The following is a 26,535-nucleotide window of genomic DNA, read 5'->3' as shown; positions in this document are numbered from 1 at the left end:
AGCATACTACTCCTCTGAAGCACTTTATCATACTCTTAATTTTTAAATTATTTGATTAATGATCAACTTCCTCCCAGCCTGAAAGCCGTACAGATTTGTCCATGAAGACAAACATTAGGTTTGTTTTTACTCATCCGTGGCACTGTGGGCATACACAATGCCCAGTGCCTGACACAATCAATACATATGTGTTAGATGAATAAGAGGCTAAGACTTTGCCCAAGGCCAGCTAGTAAGTAGTGGCATTAGAATTCAAGCTGAATTGGTATGACTATAGCCCAGGTGCCACCCCAATTCACCCTGGCCTGTGGATGTTGTTATTTGGATGGTTAGCTGTCTCGTGGAGAACTGGCTCAGGACCAGCTTAGTCTCCTGTGCATGGCTCCATTACCTCCCATTTCTGTTGATTTGTATTTGGGATCCCAATGTCTACTGCTGTCAATCAAGGCTTCATAAGTATACTTGGGTTTCTTTTTCACTGAATGTCAGAAATTTTATGAGTTGGACTGAACATGGTAAAATGTGATTTATTGGGTTTGGGTTTTTTTTGGATATGACTAATTTGACTTAAAGCTTGTATTCATTTTTTATAAATAGTTTTTGAGCCACAAAGAATATGTTAGTCACTGGGGATTCAAATAAGGATAAAGTCTCTTCCATAGAGGAAAATTTAATGGGAGCAGACAAGTAACAGATTGTTACTTTAAGTACAATAGTAAAGATAAGGAAAAGTATAGGAAAGAAGCGTGTGGTACAGGAAAGCTTTACAAACAGGTGACATTTCACCTGAGCCTGGAGAGGGAAGTCAGTGTTTCAGGGAGTAGACATTCCAGGCATAGAGTAAGGAGCAGAGTTCATGAGACAGCATGGTAGTTCGGTGGACTCCAAGCATGCGGTGGCTGGATCAGAGACATGTAAGGGAAGAGAGAGAAGAGGCAGGTACGTGGGCGGATCCAGACACAAAGCTGTAGCTAAGCTCTTTTCTGTGATTAGAGTGGAAGCAGTGATACGGTCCAGCTGACATTTAAGAAGAAAACTGGACCCTGGCTGGTGTAGCTCAGTGAATTGAGCACGGGCCTGCAAACCAGAGGATTGCAGTTTGATTCCCAGTCAGGGCACATGCCTGGGTTGCAGGGGACGCATGAGAGGCAACCATACATTGATATTTCTCTCCCTCTCTCCTTCTCTTCCCCTCTAAAGACAAATAAATAAAAAATCTTAAAAAAACAATTCTTTTCTTTTCTAAGAAAAGAAAGAAGAAAACTGGATGATGGTGTAAATTGGAGGGGATAAATCTTTTAAATTTTTTTTCATTTTTCAATTTCAGTTTATATTCAGTATTGTTTTGTATTAGTTTCAGGTGTACAGCAAAGTGGTTAGACAATTATAAACTTTACATAATGTCCTCTCTCCCCCGATATTTCTAGAACCCACCTGGCACCATACGATTGTATATAGTTATTACATTATTGATTATATGCCTTAAGCTGTACTTTACATCCCTATGGCCATTTTGTAACTACTACCAATTTGTATTTCTAAAAGGAGGGAATAAATATTGAGGTCATGAGTTAACAGGGAGATATTTTAAGGGACAATTACAGAAACACGGGTGAGAAATGTCTGAATTTTGGTAGTAACAGTGGAAGGAAAGAATGGAACAGATGTGAGAAATCACATCTGTTTGCGGAGAGTTTGCGGAGATGTCTGGTGAAAGAAAATTTAGAAAGACTGCCAACTTTATGCCTCGGGCAATCAGGCACACAGCACTATCTAAAGAATGGGGGGAACTAGATGAAAGAATGAGAAGGGATTAGCCAAAGAACATATATGCATAGCCCATGAACACAGACAATAGTGTGATGATGGCCAGGGGAGGGGAAGTGGGGACTGGGGGACAAACAGGGAGAAAATGGGGATATCTGCAATAGTGTCAACAAGAAAAGCAAAAGAAAAAATTGAAAGGATACATATTTTAAAAAAATACATAGTTCATTGGGAAGATAATGAGTTTGGTTCTGAGATGTTAAGTCCGAGAGGGCAATGTCTGGTAGATGGCTGTCGATACATATCTAAAGCTCAAAAAATGGGTCAACTGGAGAGAAAATGGGAGGTCACTGAAATGTAGGTGTGAACTGAAGTCACGAAACAGATATGATACCCCAAGAACAGAGCAGAAGCATGAAGAGCAGACCAGAAGTTGTTTCCAGGAAACATCAGCATTTAAGGCAGTATTTCTTCATTGTTTTTTGAGTTATGGAGTCCTTTAGGAATGTGATGAAAGAGCTAAGGTCTGCTCTCCACTGAGCCGCACGCAGATGAACACAGAAGCTACTGACTCTCTAAGGGCACATGGGCCCACATTCATAACTCTTTGTCAGGTGCAGGTCTACAAAAGAAGAACATGAAGGTCTTAGAGAAGACCCATCAGAGAAGGAAAAGTAAGACACAAAGAGACTGTTGTTGCTACATGTAGGTCAAAAAAGAAGAGAGAGAGAAGTTGATTGTAATAAAAATTTTCAGAGAATACAGAAGAGATTAGGTGGAAGAGTGTTCAATGAATTTAACAACTTCAACATCATCCTTGACCTTGTGTAAAAAGCTTGTAATAGTAGTAGAGGCTAAACCCACACTGTCGTAAGCTGAAGACTTATGGACAACGACACAGAGGCCATGGCTACAGACTCCTCTGGAAGCACTGTAATGCCAAGAAGGAAGGAAGATAACCTGGTAGAGACACAGATGGGTTTTTAACCTTTTCATCACATTAATATACATGAGGGAAAATGACATTATTTATGGAGCCAATCTCAGAGGACACAGGAATATGGATGTGGCCTTTTTGTAGGGAGAGGGAGAAAAAAAGTTGAGAGAATTCACATCTAGCAATCTCTTGTTTTCTTTGAGGTCATCAGTTGAGTGACGATAGCAGGAATGGGAGGAGGACTTTGGGGAAATCTATGAATTGTTGTGTGCAGAGGAAGGGAGAGATGGTGATATTTAAATAAATTGCTCAGGAGTATTAGGGGGCGATTGAATTTGGCCACATAGTTTTAACCAGTTCTCAGATCATGGATTTTGATCATCAGTTTTCTCCAGGGTATTGCTTCAGTGTCACCTCAGTTTCTCTTTTTCTTAAGGAGGATCAGTCATGCATGGAAAAGTAACAATTTCAAAGTAGCAAATATCTAGAGGAGTTTAGAAGACTGAAAAGGCTAATTGGGCTGTATTTTCTAGGCAATGGCTTTTTCTGAAGTATAAAAACAATTTATAGTGATGACTGTTAGTTGAATCTTCTGCTAGTAAGACTTGTTCCCTAAATTTTGGACTTGAAAATCTGTAACTATAAAGTTACAGACTTATTTTTTTCCATTTGGCTTTTAGATAGGAACAGAAAAACTGTTCACTGGATATATCTTGTAATGTAGTATTCTAATATATGAAATTGCAATTATATGAATAAAGAAGTCAAATTAAGGCATATTTCATAACCTTTACCAAAGAGGTTTGGTGCATTTTTCAAAGCATAAAGTAAAGGGGAAAAGTCTGTTTTTTTTTCTGTTTTTTTATCACAAAAGTGAATGAACATTGTCCATGTGTATTCAATAAAAAAAAATGTATCAAGGAATTTCAGAAAAGTACCTGAAGCTAAAACTAAGAAAAATATGACCTAATGTTAAATCATTTGAAAAGAAATATTCAAATATAAATCTTGATTTGAGAGGAAACAATAGAAAAAGTATTCCTTTCCCTTGTTCATCAAGGTTTCAGAACTGAAACCTTCCTCTCTCATCTCCTCTAGAATGCTTGCATTCATTAGCCCCCTCACGTTCTCCAATAATTATTTTGTCTTAGTATCTAGGAGAAACTTAGAGCAGTGCTCCCAAGTCCTTCCACACTTGTTTCTTTCCCCACACCTTCCATTTGGATTGTCCTTGGTCCCCTAAGTGCCAGGTGTACCACTTGTAATGAAGTTTTCTTTCCTTGGTCCCTTACCTTACCCCACCTGATACTGCTGAACACTGACCTTCTTCTCGGTGCCCAGTTTTTAGGTTGGCACTGATTTTGTACATGCTCAAATCAAGGCAGGCTCACCGTGAGAAGGAGCCACTGGTCCCAGAATCCTTGAGGAATAATGAGGCATGAAGTTTTCAGAAGCCCCACTACTGCCTCCATTGCCCTTTCCATGGGAAATTTTGGCAATCTGGTGACAGCAGGTGCTGGCCAGGGACTAGATTTTGTTTAGAACTTATTTTGTATTTATACTGACACCCTCCCCTTCTTTCAGTCTTTTAAGAACTTAAAAAATCTTTTCCATTCCCTAGTGCTTTATTTTTCCATATTCTTGTGACCTGTCCCTCAACATTTAAAAAGAACCCTCAGCTTTGGGTTCTATCTAATACCAAATACAGCACTCTATTGTATTATTCCCATATCTTCAAAGAGAGTGACTAGACAGTGATTTGTCAGATATCCTGGTCTGTTTCTGGTTTGCATGAGCAATGGTGATTCCAAACCGTAGGAGGAAAAACATGGAAATGTTTTAGATATTTCAGATTTATGTGAAGCCAAACTGTGTGATCTCCTGCCAGTTTTAGTTTACAAAACTCTCATCCTGGATGTGTTTACTTGAACTTCAAGTTTTAATATTACCATTATATTCCAATAACTTCACTCCCTCCACCCAGCCCTCTGACTGTGGTCTAATGTGTATAAAAGGATTACTAGAACAGAAGAACTAGGCCAATGGAGATTCCATCTTTAAGCAATGTTCACTTAAATGTCAATTTAAGCCAAGATCAGTAAAATAATTAAATGACTGCTCCGCAAGAAGAGGCACTTTTTTTTTTTTTTTGATTCCAAAACAAGCTCTTCCTAGAGCCGGTTTTAAAAGAAGTCAGGAAAAGGTCCTTGTTAGTATTTCAGTTTCCAAGTGATGCTGCAATTATATATTGTAATTTACAGAAGGCAAAATTTCTATAAATGCACACAACTTTACAGAACTTATAAAATTCTATGAATCACATAAAATTATCACTAAACAGAAGGTATAGAAGGAGACCCAAGTGGGTACTGTGAACCTGAAGAGCACTGGACAAAGTCATGTTTCAAACAGCACCTTGCCTATACTATCAGCTTACATTCTTTCTGGGAGTCTCATTGCCCAGGTTTTGTCCAAAATCAAGCATAAAACAGTTACAGTCTACACACAGACTGCCTGACTATCAAATGTCAATGTTCCTTTGATTGCTCTTTTTTTAAAAAAAAAAAGTTATTTTTTCACTCTGTATGCTGTGGTACCACAAAGAAAAGTAAGAGAGATGGAACTGCTTCATAACCCCCTGATCCTGTTTCTGGGGAGATATCTGAAGGAACCCAAAACACTAATTTGAAAGAATATATATACACATACCTATATTCATTGCAGCATTATTTATAATAGCCAAGGTTTGGAAGTAGCCCAAATGCCCATCAGTAGATGAGTGAATAAAAAAGTTGTGGTACATTTTCACAATGAAATACTAGTTGGTCATAATAAAGAAGGAAATCTCACCTTTTTCGACAAACAACATGGATGGACCTGGAGAATATTATGCTAAGTGAAATAAGCCAGTCAGAGAAAGACAAATATATGATTTCACTTAAATGTGGAATCTAATGAACAAAATAAACTAACAAAATAGAAACACTCATGGATGCAGAAAACAGACTGAGAGCTGTTAAAGAGGAGGGTTAGCGGGGCTGGGAGAAAAGGGGGAGGGATTAAGGAAAAGACACATAGACACAGACATCGGTATGGTCATCGCCAGAGGGGAAGAGGATTATGGGGAGGTGGAAGAAGGAAAGGGGAGGATAAATGGTGGCAGAAAGAGACTTTCCTTGGGGAGGTGAGTGCACAATGCGGTGAGCACATGATGTGTTATTGAGTTGTACACTTGAAACCTGTATGGCTTTATTAACCAGTGTCACCCTAATAAATCCCATATAACAAAAAGAAATCTTCTGACCCATAAAAGTAATTTAGCAGTTGCCAAAACAGAAAAGCTGCTGCCCATCCGTGGAATCAGAGACTAATGCCATTTTACCACAACAGAGTGTTCAGGAACACCCTGGCTTATGTTTCTGGATGCTTCTCACTAGATTATCCATTCATCCAGCAAATACTTATTAAAGGCCTTACTTGTGCACAATGCTACCTGACTCCACAAGAGAGTATTGGAAAAAATGTGGCCTCATCCTTGAACCACAAAGAACTTAAATGTATATGATGATACGTGCCCCACACCTGTGAAAAGTTTAATGATAATGCATGGTGATATACGTTTAAGGGCCACGCTGACTTAAGTCCTATCACAGGCCAGTAGAGGTGAAACACTGGCACAGAGGCATGGCTATGGTATGTTCAGAGTAGACCACTCCAATTCTGGAAGAGGACCCTGTTGAGAGTAGTAACCTAAAGAACAAAATAAACAAACAAAAGTGAAAAAGACTCATAGACACAGAGAGTAGACTTGTGGTTGCCAGAAGGGAGGGCTTGTGGAACTGAGTAAAAAAGGTGAAGAGATGGAGAAGTACATATTGGTAACTACAAATAGCCTTGGGGATGTAAGGTACAGCATAGGGAATATAGTCAGTAATATTGTGATAACTATGTATGGTAACAGTTGGGTACTGGAAATATCAGGGAGGTCACTTTGAAAAGTATGCGATTACCTAACCACTATGTTATAGCCCTGAAACCAATAAAAAACTGGAAGTAAACTAATTGAAAAATGAAAGTAAAAAATAAAGAAATAAAATTTGGAACCAGACTGGAGGACACTTAACAGGCTGAAAGCCTTGTCTTGGAGATCAGTGGAGACAGGAGAGGACTGTAACACAGCAAAGTTATGTTCTAATTGACATACTGGTTTATATTACAGCAGATATTTTAAAGAGGAAGGCAAGGTAGTATTTCAGAAAATGTTATAATAATGCCAATATGAGGAAATAAACTCTGGGTTAGGATGGAAGCAGTGGGAGTGAAAGGAAGGAACAGGACCAAAAGATATAATGAGAAAGGATAAGATTTTGGTGCCTGGCTATTTCGAGATGAGATATACGCAAGGGACAATAACAACTCTGAGGTTCAATACCATTGTTATTGGAAAAACAATAATACTCTTGATAATATCAAGAGTATTATCAATTAATGCAGGCAGGCATGGCCTGGAGGCAGTGTGAATGGTTCATGCTGAGCATCACTGCCGGAAAGGAAATAGTTCCATCTGTGAGAGTGCACAAATGTTATGACAGAATACAAAGAGAGAAGAGCTGAGGCCTGAGTGTTCGCGATTTTCCATAATCATGGGCCTAGGGGAGGAGAGTTAATGAGAAAATGCAGAAAAATCAAGGCACGGGAGGAGGGTCAGAGTGTCACAGAATCCAAGGATAATGAGATTTCCATCTGAAAAATAAAATTTTGCAGACAGGTGACAAGAAAAATGCCAAGGAAGACTGTGAGATCTGGCGATTTTGGTCTAGACATTCAGGCATCATTATTTTAAGCACTGGTATGTTTATCCATTTTGTTGGGGACTTTCACATTGAACTATTTTCCTAAAACTTGGTTATTTTAGTAGATTTCCTCTTGCCCTTCATATACAGTGTAAGAGCTATGTTATACCCCTGTAGTAATTCTCATATTCTATGCCCTATTCATCTGGACATCCTTCTATGCTATAAAAATAGGAGGTGGTTGTGAGAAAGAAGTGAACAGTAACTTGAATATAGTGAACACTCAAAAAAATTACTTCTAGAGTTTGAAACGTTAGGCATCTGTATGTTTTGCACCTCTAAACAGCCTGAAATTTTCTTTGGGACAAGTATGATACCTTTATTGTTGTAGTGTTTTCTCATGAGCCCTCAGGTCAGCATCAGGATACATGAAATTAAAAGAGGTTTGAGAGCCTCTTTGAAAGCCTTCATGGTTGTATGAAAAACTTTTGATTCTTAATTCAGAAGTTCCTGCAATTATTGTGCTTATTGGATTAAGTATATGCCATAAACCCAGAACTTCAAAGGTGGAACAGAAATACTGGATTTTCTCCCTTCCTTCCAATGGTTTATGCAACTCTCTGCTTCCTTTCTCCATGTCAACCCTCCCACCCCTCCAAAAAAAACGAGTGCCAGAGTGAAGGCCTTATGGGTTGTGCCACTGGCTGCTTAAATGACACCATCTTCAATCCTGGAAGGAACAACTCTAATATTCAGCCAAGTCTCTTAGAAGCAAGTTAAAAGGACTCCAGCAGTTCTCTCTTGATAAAATTTGCCTGACTTTCATACTTCTCCATGAAAAGAAAAGTTACTGCATGGCAAACCAGGCCAGCAAGATTTTTCAGCAATTTAATTTAGCAGTGAATTATTCTCTTGAATAGACCCGTTCTTTGTTTGAGTACAAGGCAATCTTTCATGTGTTTCCCAAATAAGCTCCCTTCTTGTCTCTACCTGCGTTCCCGCAAGTGTCATTTAATGAAACAAAATGTACTTTTTCCTACTAGAAGTTTCATGCTCTCCAATATGCCACCTCCCTATTACAGTTCATGCTGACTTCCTTTTATCTAAGTAATAAATCTATAATTTGTGAAACTTGTTTCCAAACTTTAAGGCTGGCTCTCTGTTCTCTTTAGCATAGAATTTAGGTTTTCTTTAACCCCAAGTAAGTTTTTCCAGTGGAGAGGTTTGGGACTAAGAATACTTATTATATATAAGTAAAGTAAAAGCAGAGAGTCCTGTCTCTAAGTTAGAGTATGACATTACAATCTTATTGCTTGTTTCATCATCTATTTTCTATGATTCTAAAGGAAAATTTTAAATTTTTAAGTTAAATGAAGAACATATTTCCTCTCTACCTCATGGTGATCTGTAGAAATATTTATATGGTATTGGTGGTTTCCAAAGATCTCTTTATAATGACAGAGTCAAACTTTGGAAGAAATCAGTGTCGAGATCAGAGACAAAGTGTTGGTCAATTTCTAAGAGGTTTTCAAGTTGGGCATTTTTAATAAGGAAATGAAAACAATACATGAACAAGCCCCCTTTTAAAAAATATACCAAGTATAAAGAAGATTATACATATTAGAGATTATAGAAACACTATCATTTTCAACAAGAAAGACAAACAAAAAAGTTGACTGTGGCAACTGCCTTTTGCTGATAGGATCCAAGTAAGAAACTGTTAACAACCAGTTAGTTCTTCACCTTGATATAATCTTAGAGTTGCAGTAGAAAAATCTACTGATTTTAATCTATCAATTGTCAAAGAATTCAAAGGGACACCCTAAATCCCCTGTAGTGTGAAATTTCTTATTGATAAGATCAGAGTATTGGCTGTCCAGAGAAACCCATTAAGTCTAAATGCATCATGTTGAGCAGTCATGCCGACACTAATTATGAACTCTCTGATACTGCAGATAGTGGATTCTGTGCTTCCCAGCCCACTTAATGTGGCTATCATCAAAAGCTGCAACAAGAGACCCAAGTGCTCCATGGCAGCGATTTTCAACCGGTGTGCTGCAAGAATTTTTAAAACATGCATTACCTGACTGTTTAGTTAGAGGCACTGACCTCTTTTCCCTTAGGTTGTCAAATAAAAAAAATGACAAGAGCCAACACAACAGTAGCCTCCTGGTGTGACTGCATCAAAATTATACCTATTTTTTTGGTCAGGTTGGCAAAAAATATATTTTTGGTGTGGCGCAGAATTTTAGTAATTAGTTTATATGTGTCATGAGATGAAAACGGTTGAAAATCGCTGCTCTGTGGAGTTGCTTCTGGACCCTGAGTGAAATTCTTCTAGCTCCACATTCTTTGAACACCATCAAACACTTTTAGAATAGACATTAATAAACTACTTTAGTAGTGAGTGAGTATTCTTGTCTTGAAGCATGCTTCAAGGAGATATACAAGAGTTTTAAATGAAGCTGTTACATGGGCACAGCCCCACTAAATACAAGTCCAAGAAGACTATTTCATCTATTACCAGATAATTATATAAATATTGTCAGGCATTTAGCAGTGAAAGCAGAGTTCATGATTAATGTTTGTTTTTAAATAAATATATTTATTTCATTGTAAAAGTTATGGAAATACATTTGAAAAAGAAAAAAGTGATCAATCCTATACAATCATTGTTTTAATCTTTGTCTAATCTTCCATCCTTTTTTAATAATACATAAAATGGTTTTAAAAACTTATAGATTTCCCTGACTGGTGTGGCTCAGTGGATTGAGTGCCAGCCTGCGAACCAAAGGGTCACCGATTTGATTCCAAGTCAGGGCATATGCCTGGGTTGCAGGCCGGGTCCCCAGTAGGGGGTGCATGAGAAGCAACTATACACTGATGTTTCTTTCCCTCTTTTTCTCTTTCCCTTTGCTTCTCTCTAAAAATAAATAAAATCTTGAAAAAAAAAACTCCTGGCTGGAGTAGCTCAGTGGGTTGAGTGCAGGTCTGGGAACCAGAGGATTGCGGTTCAATTCCCAGTCAGGGCACATGCCTGGGTTGCAAGCCAGTTCCCTGCAGGCCAGTTCCCAGCAGCAGACGCACTAGAGGCAACCATACATTGATGTTTTTCTCCCTCTCTCCTTCCCCTCTAAAGATAAATAAATAAGTAAATATTAAAAAAACCTTACTGGGGTACAAATATACAATGGAATACTACTCAGCGGTAAGAAAAGATGAAATGCTTCCATTTGCAACAACATGGATAGATCCTAAGAGTATCATGATAAGCGAAATAAGTTCATGAAAGAGGACAAGAACCATATGACTTCACTCATATGTGGGCTATAAAACAGAAAGGAACAAGTGAACAGACAAAATAAAACAAAAAACTCACAGACACAGACAACAATGTGAAGGTTACCAGAGGGCAAAGTGGGTCACTAGTAACAGGTGACTAGACTTTGGGTGGTGAGCACAGTATGCAGATGATGTATTATAGAATTATATACTTGAAACTTCTATAATCTTATTAATGAATGTCACCTCAATAAATTTTAAAAACTTATTGAAGTTATATTAGTTTTTATAAATGTAATTTTAAATATACCACCCATATAAACACAGATTTAATTTATAATGTAATAAAGCTAGACAATATAATCATGGAGCAGGAAATGATTTATTACAGGGTATTAGGAGCAATATAGCCACTAAAAAGCTTTATTTTCAAAGTATTTGCACTCCACCCATGCAATTTTCTTTCATTGCTACATGTACTGTTGATACAAATGTTTAGAATAAGTCTTTGGCACAAGGATATTTGTTGTGTCATTGTCACTAGTTGTTATTACTATACTTGGTAATATAAATAATTCAAAAGTATTTATTATAAACACATCTAGCACTCAATCTGTTTATAATATCAACTAAAATATATTTTGGAACAAAATGTTAACTGATAAATATTATCAGCAAAATGTAAAAGGGAATGTAACTGGAGAGGTCATTTAAAATACCAGATTTGTGAAAAGTTAAGTAGTCGTCCATTTTTAGTAGTCACTCACTTTCCTTCACGGACAGAAATAATGTTCTCTTTTATGAAGGAGCTCATTCCAAGTTGAATTACCTCCCCTGACAACACTCTCCGTCGGACTTCTTGCAATCTTCTGCCTTGCCTTAGACAGAGGAAGAGTTGACTGTTTTATGGCCCTTTATCCTCAGAGCCCTCCTAATGAACACATTTAAAAAATCAATTCATGAAACTCTTACCCTTCTAGGGAATCTTTCAGAGTGGTTTTCTGGAAGCACTGTCACAATGCAAAGAAGGGGCTGCGGTGAGAATCTGGTCCGTGAAACCACTCCTTTTGGCCCAGTGAAAGCTGAAAGTGTTTTTTACTTCCGTGCCAGTGTCGACAATGCCCCTATAGCAAGTGAGATCACCTCTTCACATTATTCTCCTCAGATGAGGATGAGCCTACCTATTTAACACTGTTCTGTAAAGCAGGAAGTTGAGTGAATGTCCACTATGTATCTCAATATCATCTACTTTGGAAAATAAATTTTATAGTGCATATTAAAAACGCTGTATTCCTTTTTAACCTCCTTCTAGCTCATGTTTACATAATTAATTTCATTTATTAACCCAGCCATATACTGGTTATCTCTACAGATAACTGCAGAACCAGTCAACTTGTCTAATTCTCATTTAAGCGGCTGCCTTATATATTGATTGCTTTATATTCCAAAGTAAGAACCTATTGTTTCTATTCTAAACTCTTTTAATAGCCCAGCTGAGAATCAGTTAAGAATCAAAGATAAAGCTCCACAAGTGAGATTATGCATCACTACTTCCCATATTTCATGGTTGTTTAAGTAGCAGGAACCATTTTTTCAACTAGACTTAGAAGGAAAATGAAAATGTTTACAGTGTAGTGGTTTATGGCTTGTTGCGTATGATAGTGGTGCATTTTGCATTTTTAAGCTTTTCTCTCCATATTTTAGTTGCAATCTTAAATAGAAACCTCTCAGAATGGATGGCAGTGAAAAATGGTAACAGCAATGTCATTAAATTTTGGATTTTAATATCTTCTCTTGCCAATAGATTTATGCTTTCATTATTCCTTATTTATTATTACAGCTTTCCAAAAAGGCCCATTGCCAATTTGAAAAAAAAATAAAGAATTACCCATGAAGCTGAGATGAACATTCTAAGGGCTAGCTGATTATTTTAACATCACTTGTTTCCTTCAGAGCATTTTTTCATTCCTTTTAAGAGATGGCAACTAAATATTGTTGAAACTAAAAAATGTTACCTTGAGGACATTTTATATTGTTATTAATGTTTTTAAGAGATTACTTCTCTCCAAACAGAGAGTCTAATTCTAGAGCTCTAAAACCCAGAAGGGTGAATTCTACCTACACAATGTTTTAGATGTCATGTGCTCCAGAGTTTCCATAGTAAAAAATGTCACTCTCCCATCAAAGGGATGATGAGTTGAATTAGTGCCTTCTCACTCTCTGTGGTTTCCGAGGTACTGACTGACTGTCCATGCCTTTTGTTGCAGGCAGAATACTTCTATGAATTCCTGTCTTTGCGCTCTCTGGACAAAGGCATCATGGCAGATCCAATCGTCAATGTCCCACTGCTGGGAACAGTGCCTCACAAGGCCTCAGGTGGGTAGTCTTTGCCTCAGAGAAAGGTTTACCCTAAGAAATGTAACGATGATGAGAATAATGACAGGGATCAGAGGAGAGAGGGGAGGAAATTTCAGGGGAAAAGGGGAAGGATTTATAGGAACAAGTATAAAGGACACATGGACAAAAACTAAGGGGGGGTGGAAATGGGAGGGAGGTGGGGAGCACTGGGGGGGGGGCTGGGATGGGAGTAAAAGACAGAAAACTGTATTTGAACAATAATTAAATAAAAACAATCCAGATGTCACCCATTAGAGCGATTATGCAATACTCTCCTGAAGAGATGGCTTAATTTTAGGGCTGCTTGGTTGTAACATCTTTATATCCTTTGGGGAAAAAAAATAGGAAGGGAGTGAAGAGTTTTATAAATTCCAGGAAAATTCTAGTCAGCCCCAATTCATATAATTTCAGATTTAAAAAAAAATAAACGAAGTCGCCAGGGGAGATACTTGGTCAGGGAGTGTGGAGTGGCGTAGTGCACATTAATGTGGCAAAGTTCATGACTGGGGGCCAATGGGGGAGTTGAGAAAAACTTCCCAAAGTGAGCATCGCACAGGAGCCTCCCCACATCTGTGATTTCACTTTCTGTGGTTTCACTTACCCTGGGACAACTGTGGTCCAGAAATGTTAAGTGGAAAATTCCAGAAATAAACAATTCGTGCATTTAAAACTATGCACTTTTCTGAGTAGTGTGTTGAAACTTCACACTGTGCCCTCCATTCAGCTCGTGACATGAATTAGTCCTTTGCCCAGTATATCCACACTGTATATGCTACCCACCCATCTCAGTCATCAGATCATCTATCACATCGCAATATGTGTGTGCAAGTACCCTTTTACTCAATAAGCACCCCAACGCACAAGAGTAGTAATACTGACAATTCGGTATGCCAAAGAGAAGGCGTCAAGTGCTTCCTTTAAGTAAAAAGGTGAGTATAGTACAATAAGATACTTAAACAGAGACCACATTTACACAATTTTTATTATGGTATGTTATTATTATTATTCTATTTTATTATATTTATTGTTGTTATCTTCTTACTATGCCTAATTTATAAATTAAACCTTGTCATATGTATAGGAAGAAAGAGTATATATATGGTTCAGTACTCTCTGGTTTCAGGCATCCACTGGGGGTCTTGGAACATATGCCTGACAAATAAGGGGAGACGACTGTATTAAATAGGAATTTTCCACATAAAAAAATGGAAGAAAGGTGTTTACTCTTTCAGGTCTAATCATTTTTCTTTGCTAAGAAAATAAGAGTATGTGATATTTAGTTAGAGATTTTAGTTTACAAAGTACCTATTCATGCATGATGTACTTTGAGTTCTGGGAGGCAGTCAAGGCCAGAATTACAGCTCCATTTTACCAATTAGAAAAGTAAGGTTTATGATGTTTAACTGACCTCAAAGCCATGTATTGGTAATAAGCAGTGGAGCCCAGATTTTATCACTTTTGGAAAAATACAGATCACTTATGTTAACCTGTTCAAATATTTCCATCCAGTCTTTTCTCTATGAACATATATTTTTTCATAATTGTGGTAAAAATTATATATTTGGCCTTTCCTTGTGACTTTTTGCTTTTAACATTTTAACATAAAAATTTTCCTGTGTCACCAAGTTTTTTTCCAAAAGTTATTTTTAATGCCCTTACAGTATTCTATTTTGTGAACATACCATAATTTATTTACTCATTCTTTTATTGTGGTACTTAGATTGTTTTCAGGGCTTGAATTTTAAAATATCACAATGTACATCTTTCTAAGTAACAGACAGTCACTGGAAAGGAGTTCTATTTTTTTTAATTCATTACAACTGCCAACACAGGGCCCCACATGGCAGGCATTCAGAAAATACTTGTTGATTAATGTGTGTATCAAAATCCTGTGCTTGTATTATTTTGGTAAAATAAATTCTCAGAACTATTAACTTTTTAAAAAGGCTCTGAGAACAAATTGCCAAAATGCAATTGCTGTCCACAGAGCCTGCACCCATTCATGCCCTCGCTGACGGTGGGCAACACCTGCTTGCTCTGCGTAACCTCATCAACACGGGCTACTAATCACAGGAACTATTTTGCTGCTTTACGAATGAAAAGTGGTTTCTCAGTGTTTTAATCTGACTTTTTAAAATTCCCTTTGAAGTAGAACATTTTCTTTTATCGAGTAGACAATTTAAAATGTTTGTGTACCATGCTCATTTTCATACTGAAATAATAAGAGTCCTTACTGATTTGCAAAGCCCCTTATATATTTACCCTCTAATGTAATTCTTTTCAATTTATTTTTTGAGGAAAGTGGAATTTGCAGGTGCTTTAAAAATTCTAAGTAGTCAAACCTATCTTTTCTCTCGAGATTTTTAAATTACTTTTATGGTTGGAAATTAATTCCTATTCTAGGGTTTTATAAAAATTTATTTTGGCAACAGTGTGAGATAGGCTCTAACCTGAATTATTTTTTTAAGATACTTAATAAACTTTTTTATTTTCTACACAAGGCACCACTAAGTAAAAAGATATATACATAATCAGAGACTATCCACACTAATTTCTTAGCCCTTTGCTGTTGTCTTTTTAAATTTATTTAAACATTTTTTTATTGATTATGCCATTACATTTGTTCTATCCCCCCCCTCCTTTTCCCTCCACCCTGCACACTCCTCTCCCACCATTTCCCCCCCTTTAGTTCATGAACACGTGTCTCAAGTTCTTTAGATTCTGTATTTCCCATACTATTCTTACCCTCCCCCCTATTTTCTATCTACTGCCTGTGCTACTTATTTTCTGTACCTTCTCCCCCCTTCTCCTTCTCCCACTCCCCTGTTGCTAATCCTCCACGTGATCTTCATTTCTATGGTTCACTCCTGATCTAGTTGTCCCCTTAATTTGCTTTTGTTTTAGGTGTGGTTGTTGATAACTGTGTTTGCTGTCCTTTCACTGTTCATCTTTTTTTATCTTCTTTTTCTTAGGTAAGTCCCTTTAACATTTCATATAATAAGGGCTTGGTGATGATGAACTCCTTGAATTTGGTCTTATCTGAGAAGCACTTTATCTGTTCTTCCATTCTAAATGAAAACTTTGCTGGATAGAGCAATCTTGGTTGTAGGTCTTTGGTTTTCATGACTTGGAATACTTCTTTCCAGCCCCTTCTTGCCTATAAGGTCTCTTTTGAGAAATCAGCTAACAGTCTGATGGAAACTCCTTTGTAGGTGACAGTTTCCTTAGCTCTTGCTGCTTCTAATATTCTCTCCTTCACTTTAATCTTGGCTAATGTAATGATGATGTGCCTTGGTGTGTTTCTTCTTGGATCCAACTTCTTTGGGACTCTCTGAGCTTCCTGGATTTCCTGGAAGTCTATTTCTTTTGCCAGAATGGGGAAGTTCTCTCTTGTTATTTGTTCAAATAGGGTTTCCACTCATGACTGTTCCTCTTCCCCTTCTGGTACCCCATTAATTCGAATGTTGGAATGTTTAAAGATGTCCTGGAGGTTCCTAAGCCTCTCCTCATTTTTTTGAATTCTTGTTTCTTCATTCTTTTCTGTTTGGTCATTTTTTCCTTCCTTCTGGTCTACTCCCTTGATTTGAGTCCCGGTTTCCCTTCCATTACTGTTGGTTTCCTGTGCATTACCATTCATTTCAATTAGTTTAGCTTTCATATGTTTCTCTAATTTGTGACTATAATCAACCAGTTCTGTGAGCATCCTGATCACCAGTGTTTTGAACTGTGCATCTGAAAGTTTGGCTATTTCTTCATTGCTTAGATTTATTGGCTCTGGGGCTCTGAGTTGTTCTTGAGCCATTTTTGGTCTGTTCATGCTCGTTAAGTATGAGGAGCGGAGCCTTAGTTGTTTACTAGGACGGGGCCACCCAGGTTGCTGGTTTGTGATGCTGTATGTGGGGGCGGGGTCAGAGAGGGAGCAATGGCAGTTCTCTCTGCTCGCCAGTCCGTCCCACAGCCCCGGCCGGTTTATCTGAGCGGAAATGTGCAAGCCCACCACCCTGCACCATGTGGTCTCAATGCTCACCTCTTCACTGGTTTATCTGCACGCAAATGCTCCACCGACCGCAGAAAGCCAGCCGGCCTCTTCCCTGTGTCCGCCCGTAGCTAACCTGCACCTGGGATCTGCGCCTTCGGCTGCTGCGCACCACCTGGTTGGGGATCTTTTTTGCCAACCCGCTCCGCTGCTGGCTTTGCTCCACTTACCAGTTTAGCTGAGCATTTCGTTGTCTTTGGACTCCATATTGTCGATTTTCTGTGTGGTTTGGTTGTGTTTATTGTTGTTAAAACTTTGTTTTTAGATTAGGTTGTGCGCAGACGCAAGGTGTTTCCACCTACGCCTCCATCTTGGCGGAAGTCCCTGAAATTATTTTTATGAATCATCAAATTTACTAATTTGAGAGGTTGAACTGATTCAAGATATGCTCTTTATTTCATGTTAACTTCTTTTAACATAAGAGGTTGTTTTAGAATATATTGTTTGTTCTGACACTGCAATATTGGTAATTTGATAATATTTAAAAAAATAATAGCATAACCTTTGAAAAAACTATTCTTATTCTTCTGGAGGAATATTAGTATCAGACATCAAACGAAGATCTCATTAGGAGCTAATTTAAATCTATGAAATAATCAGGAAATCAGGCACGCTTACAAGTCCATCTTCAGGTTGCAGTTACCTACTACTTCCAATGGCTAGCATTGCCACATTCCAGCATTGTAAGAGTTGGGGGCTGAATAAGCACAGAGCTTTCCTAATTTTTTGGCATAAGTGCCAGTGTAGATGTAGACAGGAAGAGTGAATTTGAGTTTCTCTTGGGTCACTCCAGTGCTGCCCTAGCAGGGCAGTGTGACTAGCAGCCCTCCCAGAGGATCTGCTTCCAATCTAGGTGGATTTGAGGTTCTGAGAAGCCCATGTGAATGAATGAGGCCTGGGGTTCTGGAGATTTATTTGCCTGTGATTTGTAGCCCCAGGGATATATCCCATCCCAGAGACATGGATATCACGTTTCCACTCAGATGGCATTGCTGGGGCTTTACTACATATTGGAGACAAGAAAGGCACTCTGGACACCAAGTTCTTGGAATATGACCATGTCACATGTCAGATGCCATGTGACGCGTCTCATGCCATGTTCCTTTTTAGTCAGAGGTGATTTTTTATAAAATTTTTCTTGATCACATATTTTGCTTTAAAAAATAGAAACTGTCAGGAATAAAACAAATACATGTTTCTCAATTTCCACTTATATTTAAATTTTTTCCCTTTATCTTTATTTTTGATTTAAAAAATTTTAAGTATATTTTACTGATTATGAATTTACAGTTGTCCCACTTTTTTCTCCCCTTTATCCCTCTCTGCTCTGTACATCCTGTCCCTCCGGCATTCTCTTAGTTTATGTCCATGGGTCATACATATAAGTTCTTTCCCTTCTCCATTTCCTATACTATTCTTCCATACCTACTAATTATAATCTTATTCCCTGTTCCTTTTTCCCCATACTCCCCCCACCCCACTGATAACCCTCCAGGTGATCATAATTTCTGTGATTCTGTTCCTGTTACAGTTGTTTGCTTAGTTATTTTTATAGGTCCAGTTGTTGATAGCTGTGAGTTTGTTGTCATTTTATTGTTCATATTTTTGCTCTTCTATTTTAGATAAATCCCTTCAACATTTTGTGTAATAAGGGCTTTCACTTTACTTTATCTGGGAAGTACTTTATCTGCCCTTCCATTCTAAATGGTAGCTTTGCTGGATAAAGCAATCTTGGATGTAGGTCCTTGTCTTTCATGACCTCAAATACTTCTTTCCATCCCTTTCTTGCCTGCAAGATTTCTTTTGAAAAATCAGCTGAGAGTCTTATGGTAACTCCTTTGTATGTAACTCTCTCCTTTTCTCTTGCTGCTTTTAAGATTCTCTCCTTATCTTTTTCTTCGGTAATGTAATTATGATGTGCCTTGGTGTGTTCTCCTTTGGGTCCAACTTCTTTGGGACTCTCTGAGCTTCCTGGACTTGCATGTCTATTTCCTTTGCCAGATTGGGACAGTTCTCCTTCATTATATTTTCAGATAAGTTTTCCATTTCTTGCTCTTCCTATTCTCCTTCTGGCACCCCAATGATTCAAATTTTGGAACACTGAAAGTTGTCCCAAATATTCCTGAGCTTCTCCTCATAGTTTTGAATTCTTGTTTCTTCATTCTGTTTTGGTTGAATGTTTATTTCTCCCTTATATTCCAAATTATTTATTTGAGTTCTGGTCTCCTTCCCTTCACTGTTGGTTCCCTGTATATTCTTCTTTTTTCTCTTTGTATAGCCTTCACTTCTTCCTTTATTTTGTGACCATACTCAGTCATTTCTGTGAGCATCCTGATTACCAGTGTTTTGAACTCTGAATCTGATAGGATGGCTATCTACTTGTTGCTTAGTTATTTTCTGGAGTTGTTATATGTTCTTTCATTTGAGCCATAGTTCTTTATCTTGGCATACCTGTCACATTGTAAGGTACAGAGACATAGGTATTCACCAGGGCAGGGCAACCCACTTTGCTGCACTGTGGCACTGTGTGTAAGGGACGGGTCAGAGAAGGAGCAGTGCTGCTTGCTTGGCTCTCGCTCTGCTTTCATATACTTCCCTTGCTTCCCACAAGCAAATTGCAGCTTTCTGGTACTGATTCCCTTGTGGGTGGGCTTGTGTACATTCTAGGCTCTCTTGGGCCCCTCCAACTGACTCTCCTGTGGGACTGGGAGTTTATCCCGCCACCACAACCCCCACAGGTTTTTAAAGACAGAGGTTCTAAGACTTTATTTTCCTGACACTGGAATCCTGGGTTGCAGTAGTCTGTCTCACTCTCCAGTTGTTCCTCCCGGTTTACCCGCACCTGAATGTGGGACCACCCAGTCCACCAACCACCACCTTACCCGCCTGGTCAGCCAGTACCCACCTTGTCAAGCATCCTCTCTGCCCCAGGTTCCTGACTCTGCCCCTCTTACTAGTCCGGATGAATGTTTTTTCGTTAACTCCTTGGTGTTTGGACTTTCATACAGTTTTATTTTTGTCAAAGTTCTGGTTGTTTTAAACTCATTGTTATCTTTTTGGTTGTGTGAGGAAGTTAAGCACATCTATCTACACCTCCATCTTGGCCAGAGCCACATTCCCTTTGTCTTTTTCTGATTATTGAAAGAATACAAGCTCACTGTAGCCCACAAAATTCATAATTAAATTCATTACACAGCCTTGAATTTTTGAATTTCTAATTTAATGCCTGCATCTTAAGTTTTCCCAGCTTTATTCATTTTTTGTGTGTAGTGAAAAAAGCTTACTGAAATTTTACTTTTTAGAATATTGAAACAAAAAGACTGAACATATGACTGGAGAATATTTTAATAGATCCTGTTTAGAGATATCATGTTCTAATAGTTAGAATCTTTATAAGTAATAAAATTTAAGGGAAAAAATAGATGATGCTTTGGGCAAAGTGACCTGGAAAAGAACAAGCCTCTGGGACCAGGTGACTTTGCACATGCATACACACTCACACACACTCTGCATGTACAACTCCTCCCCCACACACATAGGTTTTGGAGACAGATGTAGGATCTGTTTGCAAAAATGCAGGTGCAAGAAGTTTATGGGAATTTCAGCCCATTGCAGGGCAGTTATTCATTAGCCTCATTAGCTCAGTCCCCACAGTAGGAGCAGTGAGGGTACCTTGAATTATTAAAAAGTAACCAAATCAGTGTGTCTATGGTCCTAAGCATTCAGGTATTGTTCATTATTCCCCTGGTCTATTTTATACCCCCAAGCTGCTAAGCTGTTCTTTTATCCCACAGACTCCTTATATGCCTAAACATCGAAAAAGAAAACTCTTGATCTTTAACAGTTATGAAGTGCCTGCCTTCTGGCATCTGTAGAGAACAAAAACAGGAAATGCAAACTGCAGGGTGGTTCCATAAAATTACTGAGTTGGATAACAAAAAACATAAAATTTCCATAAAGCCAAAGTTTTGTCTCTTTGAACACTCTTGTCATAACATGAATCCAACAGGACAGTGGTGTTTCTCAATCAGGGCTTTCAGGAATCCAGTGTCTAGAAACTTTAAAATAGCTGTTAATGCTGGATCATCTTCTCAGTGACCCAGGTCTTAGCAGAAAGTAAAGCTCAGAGTAGCTGCTCAGTGTTTGCTGGGAGAATGAATGGCTGTCAGCACAGCTTGGACCACTGATGACTGTTTGTATGGCATGATTTAAAATCACAGAGCAGTGTATAATTATGTGGTGTTGAGGAGGCGCTCTCTCCCACCTTTCTCACCCTTTTGCCTTGTGGGGCAATGGCTCAAGTAACCAGAGACTGAGGCTGTATAAGCAACATGCCCATCTCGGTGTGGAAGAGATATTTAATCAGAATGTTTGCTGTTTACTTTATATAAGAGTTTGTTTATATGCAATCAATTGCATATGAATGTGTACTTGAATGCAATGTGATTTATGTTCAGTCTGCTTTAGTTTTTCTGAGTGTTTTAATTTATCTCAGTTTCGACCATATAGCCTGAACTGCGCTGGATTCTACAGCATCTGGCCAAATTTCACATGTCTTTTAGTAAAAGTGGCTCGCTACTCATGTACTTATTGCTGCAAAGTATAACATTAAAACTTCCATATTTCTACTAGTTCTTGGAAGTAAAGAGAACTATGCTTTTTCTGCTTCTAGTGTTCCTTTTCCTTTGTATATGTGTTTTTCTGAATATACATTGTTAATATTTTATTCTCTATATTTCCCACTGTGTGTGAATTTTTGTCTTTTTGTGTATGTGTATGCATATATGTGCAAGTGTGTGTGTGTGTGTGTGTATAACAGTGTATTGATATGTCTCCCATAAGGTATATCTTTGTGTCTGCCAGTGCCTAGGTTGTGACAGACAAATACTAGATGCTGGGATTACAAAAATTAATAAAGGGACTTCTGATCAAGATGGTGGCATAGGTAAACATGGTTTGCCTCCTCACACAACCACATCAAAATTACAACTAATCCCAGTCAGGGCACATGCCTGGGTTGCAGGCCAGTTCCTGGCAGGGGACGCATGAGAGGCAACCACACATTGATATTTCTTTCCCACTCTTTCTCCTTCCCTTCCCCTCTCTCAAAAAATAAAGAAAGAAAATATTTAAAAAAAAATTACAACTAAAATGTAGAAAAACCATCACCCAGAAGCATCCTAAGTCAAGTTGAATAGAAGTCTAACAACTATGGAATTAAAGAAACCACATCCACCCAGACTGGTAGGAGGAGAAGATATGCAGAATGGGGTAGTCTCACATCCATGTGTGGTGGATAAAAATTCAGGAGGAATATCTCAGGAGTGAGGAGTCCCAGGCACACAGTAGGTCCCTCCGGCACAAGGTTTTGGTGCCAAGAATATAAGTTCCCATTAATTCTGGATGCAAAAATCAGTGGGGATTAAGTCAGTGGAAGAAACTTCTGGAGTCCCAAGCAGTACCCCTTTAAAAACTCACACTGACTCTCTCTGAGCTCCAGCTCTGGTGTAGAAGCTTAAAAGGCCCCAGTAGCATACAGGGAGTCACTGAAGTGTCTGCTATCAAGGCACAAGCTGGGAGATAGCTCTCTCTCTGATGGAAAGGCAGCAGAGGCCATTGTCCCTTCCTGAGCCTTCCCTGCACAGAACCAGCAGGTAGGAGCCATATCTGAGACTCCATCAACCTGGCTAACACTGTTCACCCTGCCATGGAGATCTTTTGAGACTCCATCCCACCCAACTTGTGGGCCCATGAAACAGTTAGCCTATGGTTCACAACCTCCTAAATCCTATCAAATAAGCAACAACTAGTCTCAGTAATCGCCCAGCTCCAGTACGTTTTGCTAATTTGCCCCAGGCCAAGCACTAGCAGCAACCAGCCTAAATTCACAGCTTGGCTTCTTCACCTGGGAGTCTCTAAGCCCAGCACAAATAGCTGCCATCTCAGATTGGTTTATATCTCAGGCAGGGTGGCCCTGGGCAGAACAAAGGTGAGGACTGATCTTGTCCTGCACTACCTGGGAACCCCAGAGCCTGCACACCCAGTGGACAGGTACGGACCACATCAGAGCACCACCACCTTGCCCCTGCACAGCTGATCCTCTATGAATCAGCTGATGATCAAAGGTTGGTGGTCATTGGTCACAGGCAGTCCTTGTAGCTGACTGGCCTGGATAAATCCTCCCATTGACTTGCCAACAGCAATCAAGGCTCAACTACAAGTGGAGGGTGTACTCAGCCCACATGAAGGGCACACCTCAAGTACCAGATTGGGTGATAGGGGAAGCTGTGCCACCATAGGACATCTACTACATTAGGCCATGCTACCAAGACAGGTCTACCTAGTACATAGAGACAAACACAGGGAGGCTGCCTAAAGGAGAAGACAAAGAAACATGGCCCCCCCAAAAGAATAGATCAAAACTTCAGAAAAAGAGCTAAACAAAATGGACATAAGCAATCTATCAGATGCAGAGTTCAAAACACTGGTTATAAGGATGCTCAAGGAACTTAATGAGGACCTCAGCAGCATAAAAATCCAGTCAGAAATGAAGGATACACTAATTGAAATGAAGAACAATTACAGGGAAATAACAGTAGAAATAACAGGAATGAAGTCAAGAATCAAATCAATGATGTCAAACATAAGGAAGTAAAAAACAACCAATCAGAACAAGAAGAAAAAAGAATCCCCTACAAATGATGATAGTATAAGCAACCTCTGGGACAACTTCAGACGTTCCAGCATTTGCATCAAAGGGGAGCCAGAGGAAAAGAGAAAGAGCAAGAAATTGAAAATCTACCTGAAAAAATAATGAAAGGAAACTTCCCTAATTTGGTGAAGGAAATAGACATGCAAGTCCAGGAAGCACAGAGTCCCAAACAAGATGGATGCAAAGAGGCCCACTCCAAGACACATCATAATCAAAAATGCCAAAGGTCATAGACAAAGAGAGAACCTTAAAAGCAGCAAGACAAAAGCTGACTATCAGCTGATTTCTTAAAAGATACTTTGCAAGCCAGAATGTATTGGCAAGAAATATTCAAAGTCATGGAAACCAGGGACCTACATCCAAGATTGCTCTGCCCAGCAAAGCTATTATTTAGACTTGGAGGGCAGATAAAGAGCTTCCCAGACAAAAGAAAACTGAAGGAGTTCATCATCACCAAATCATTATTATATGAAATGTTAAAGAGACTTATTTTAAAAAAGCTCAATACCATGAACAATAAAATGGCAAAAAAATACATATCTATAAACAGTTGACTCTAAAAAACAAACAAGAAGAACAGAGACAGAATCATGGATACAGAGAATGTTTTGATGATTGCCAAATGGGAGGTGGGTGGGAGAAAATGTGTGAAGAGGTGAGATGATTAAGAAGTACAAATAGGTCATTACAGAATAGCCATGAGGATGTAGAGTACAGGAAATGGAGTAGCCAAAGAACTTATATGCATGATCCATGGACATGAACAACGGTGTGAGGATTGCTTGAGGGGGTGGAGGGTGCTGGGTGGCAGAGTGCAAAAGGAAAAAACCGGGACAACTATGATAGCCTAATCAATAAAATATAATTTTGAAAAATTAAATAAGATATGGCCCTTGCCTTGAAAATCTCATTTCTGGCAAAAGATGCAGAATCCTAATTAAATCATGATATTTTAATGCAATCATTGAGAGAGGTATTTGTGAAATATAAGTAAAATGATATAGGCAGGGTGTTAGGAAAGGCTATGGAGAACAAGTGCATCTTGACGGGTGAGTAGGAGAACACTGGACAGAAAAGAGGAGAAAAGTACTCCACACAGCAGGGCAAGCATGCAGAATCAGGGCACTGTAGGCATGTGCCAGTTCTTTGGGAACTGAATGGAATCTAGTCTGGGTAGAGCAAAGGTTTCATGAAAGTCATTTACTGAAATGAGCTGAACATATGCACCAATCACAAAAATTAACTCAGAATGGATTAAAGACTTAAATGTATAACCTGTTACCATGAAAGTCCTGGAAGAGAACACAGGAATAATGCTCCTTGACATGGGTCTTGGTAGTAATTTTTTGGACTGACACCTAAAGCACAAGCAATAAAATAACGAATAAACAAGTGGGACTATAGCAAACTGAAAAGCTTCTGCACAGCAAAGGAAACCATCAACAAAGTGAAAAGACACCTATAAAATAGGAATAAACTTTTGCAAACCATATATCTGATAGGGGTTAATATCCAAAATATATAAAAACCTATACAACTCAATAGCAAAAAGAAAATAATTTAAAACTGGGCAAAGGACCTGAGTAGACATTTCTCCAAAGAAGATATGTGAAAGGCCAACAGGTACATGAAAAGATGCTCAATATCACTAGTCATTAGGTAAATGCACATTAAAATCACAATAAAACATCTCCTTGTGTCTATTACAATGGTTATTATCAAAAGACAAGTGATAACAAATGCTGGCACGAATGCGGAGAAAGCACTCATTTCTGCATCATTGGTGGAATTGTAAATTGGTACAGCTACTATGGAAAACTTCATAGAGGTTCCTCAAAAAATTAAAAATAGAACTATTATATGATCCAGCAATTTGACTTTTAGGAATACATCCAAAGGAAATAAAAACACTAATTCAAAAAGATATCTGCACCCACATGTATATAGCAGCACTATTTACAGTAGGCAAGCCTAAGTGTCCACCAATGAATGAATATTTTAAAGACTGTTTAGTGATTAAAATATTTTACTAATGCAAAATGTCTTCAAAATAAATCACTAAAACATAAGCACCAAAAGAGCAGCAGCTTTTATTTGTCCTCTGCACTAAAGTCTCCCTGGTGTTTAAAACAGGGACCGACACATGGTAATCACTTAATAAATATTCACTGAATGGATGAACCCTTTGTGTTTTGATTCAGACCTTATTTAAGCATTTAGAGGGAGAAATTCATCTTGAAAATACTAAAGAAAGTTACTTATGGTGTGTTTTACTCCTTGACATTTCTGTTGGATTATGTATCCTTGTTTTTCTCCCCGGGACTGTTCAGAGCCGTATTTTTTAGAACCACAGGCTAGGAAATTGTGCATCTCGCTACTTCGACTGACTTCAAGGCCATGTTAGGAAATCACACACTTTCACATGAGCACCCCAAACTCTCCAGAAGCACCCCCAGATGACTGGCGCATGTGAACACATAGTCATACTTCAACCAGATTTGTAAATGGTTTAGCTTTTAGCACACCTGAAAATATGGACAAACTAATAAGTATTCTTAACTGCATTTCCTATACATATAATAACAACATGGTTTTTATATCTAACATTCAA

At 38.5% G+C, this 26,535-nt stretch overlaps 1 protein-coding gene across 1 annotated transcript in view; it reads left to right on the top strand.

Annotated features, from left to right (window-relative positions):
* WIF1 (WNT inhibitory factor 1) overlaps positions 1–26,535 on the top strand; it is a 76,371-nt gene that overhangs the window by 30,347 nt on the left and 19,489 nt on the right. The window contains exon 3 of the mRNA XM_053661922.1: positions 13,047–13,155. Within this exon, the coding sequence (XP_053517897.1) occupies positions 13,047–13,155 (109 nt within the window). The remainder of the gene's footprint in view (positions 1–13,046; positions 13,156–26,535) is intronic.

The sequence above is a fragment of the Artibeus jamaicensis genome, unplaced genomic scaffold (genome assembly GCF_021234435.1).
Source record: "Artibeus jamaicensis isolate MK-2021 breed Jamaican fruit bat unplaced genomic scaffold, CSHL_Jam_final contig_233, whole genome shotgun sequence".
NCBI lineage: Eukaryota > Metazoa > Chordata > Mammalia > Chiroptera > Phyllostomidae > Artibeus > Artibeus jamaicensis.
Note: the sequence above shows the minus strand (reverse complement) of the source record. Positions and strands in the feature narration are given on the sequence as shown.